The sequence below is a fragment of the Antrostomus carolinensis genome, unplaced genomic scaffold (genome assembly GCF_000700745.2).
Source record: "Antrostomus carolinensis isolate BGI_N321 unplaced genomic scaffold, ASM70074v2 scaffold3893, whole genome shotgun sequence".
NCBI classification, from domain to species: Eukaryota; Metazoa; Chordata; class Aves; order Caprimulgiformes; family Caprimulgidae; genus Antrostomus; species Antrostomus carolinensis.
In genome coordinates this window covers 2,535-4,061 of record NW_010302962.1, presented here as the reverse complement: position 1 = coordinate 4,061, position 1,527 = coordinate 2,535, and the positions used below count along the sequence as shown (strand labels likewise).

The 1,527-nt window shown below is 44.0% G+C and overlaps 1 protein-coding gene across 1 annotated transcript in view; it reads right to left on the bottom strand.

Annotated features, from left to right (window-relative positions):
- The window catches only part of TMEM106B (transmembrane protein 106B), a 10,679-nt gene extending 9,367 nt beyond the window's left edge, over positions 1 to 1,312 (bottom strand). The window contains exon 1 of the mRNA XM_010163918.2: positions 1,090 to 1,312. Within this exon, the coding sequence (XP_010162220.1) occupies positions 1,090 to 1,309 (220 nt within the window). The 5' untranslated portion in view covers positions 1,310 to 1,312. The remainder of the gene's footprint in view (positions 1 to 1,089) is intronic.
- Between the last annotated feature and the right edge of the window lie 215 nt (positions 1,313 to 1,527).

Below are 1,527 nucleotides of genomic sequence, written 5' to 3'. Positions count from 1 at the left end.
TTCCCGGGGCAGCCAGAAATGCCACGTATTTTCAGCTCCCAGCTGGGGTCCCCTGCCTAGTGGGGACAGAAGGGACAAAGGGAGGGTAAAGGAAATCAAGGGGCACTGGCAGCAGTGGGGGTCAAGAAAATTCACTATAAATTATCAGGGAAAAGGTGTTGTAGCACAAGCATACTTTTCACTCTGTATTTGCAACTATTTTTGTAAAGTTATATATTGATTCAAATAGTTTAAAATATGTAGCTAAAAAAAGAGGCAATAAAAAGTCAAAAAAAAGGTGCAGCCTCACCTCGAGTACTGTGTGTGGTTTTGGGCACCACAGTATAAAAAGGATATAAAGTTACTGGAGAGTGTCCAGAGGAGGGGCACTAAATTGGTGAAGGGCTTAGAGGGGAAGTCGTATGAGGAGAGGCTGAAGTAGCTTGGTTTGTTCAGCCTGGAGGAGACTGAAAGGAGACCTCATTGTGGTTTAGAACTTCCTCACAGGGGGAAGAGAGACATGCACTGATCTCTTCTCCCTGGTGACCAATGATAGGACCAGGGAAAATGGCAGGAAGATGTGCCAGGGGAGGTTTAGGTTGGGCATTAGGAAGAGATTCTTCATGCAGAGGGTGGTGGAGCTCTGGAACAGGCTCCCCAGGGACATGGTCATGGCACCAAGCCTGACAATATTCAAGAAGCATTTGGACAAGGCCCTCAGACACATGGTCTGAATCTTGGGATTGTCCTATGCTAGGGCAAGAGTTGGACGATGATCCTTGCAGGTCCCTTACAACTCACGACATCCTACGATTCTAAAAACAAAGGTTTGCAAATTTAACTTGCAAGACTGAGGGTTATTTGAGAATTTAAAGCTGAGAAGCAAGGAACGCTGGCATTGTACAGACAAAAAGAGACCCAACAGGTAACAGCCAAAGCAGACTCAATTTGTTTTGTCCATCCACTGTAATCATAACAACATGCTTAGTGCTAAGATCAAAAAACTTCATCTTGACTAGGAGAGCTGTTTGTTACGGATTATTATAGTTACAACTGTACATGGTTATGAGGTAAATTTACAGGTTAAAAAAAGAAATAAAGAACACTTACCTCGTGGAATTCTTCCTGTTCCCTGGCAAGTTGGGCAGGTGACGCTGTCTCTTCCTGTAAATTCCACATAGGGAAACTGCGATACATCTCCACATCTGCCATCTTCGTTGTGCGATTCAGAGTGAACTAACCCATTCCTCATATTATCAGACACTGTGCCTCCATCATAGCCATCTTCCTTGCATGTATGCATAGGCAGGTGAGAAAGTGATTTTCCCATGTCTAAAATAAAAGCCAGAAGAAAGTTTCGAGGGACAATTCAAACATGGTTTGCATTTATTCCTCCACATCAGGTAACTGTTAGGCTATGGGTATTACTCTGACAAGACTCCTGTTGCCCTGTTCAGATCCCTTAAGACCTGCAAAGCACTAAGACCCTGTCAAGCTAGAGTCAATCCCAAGCTGTAAGAACATGAACTAACTGGGAGCTTTCTTCAG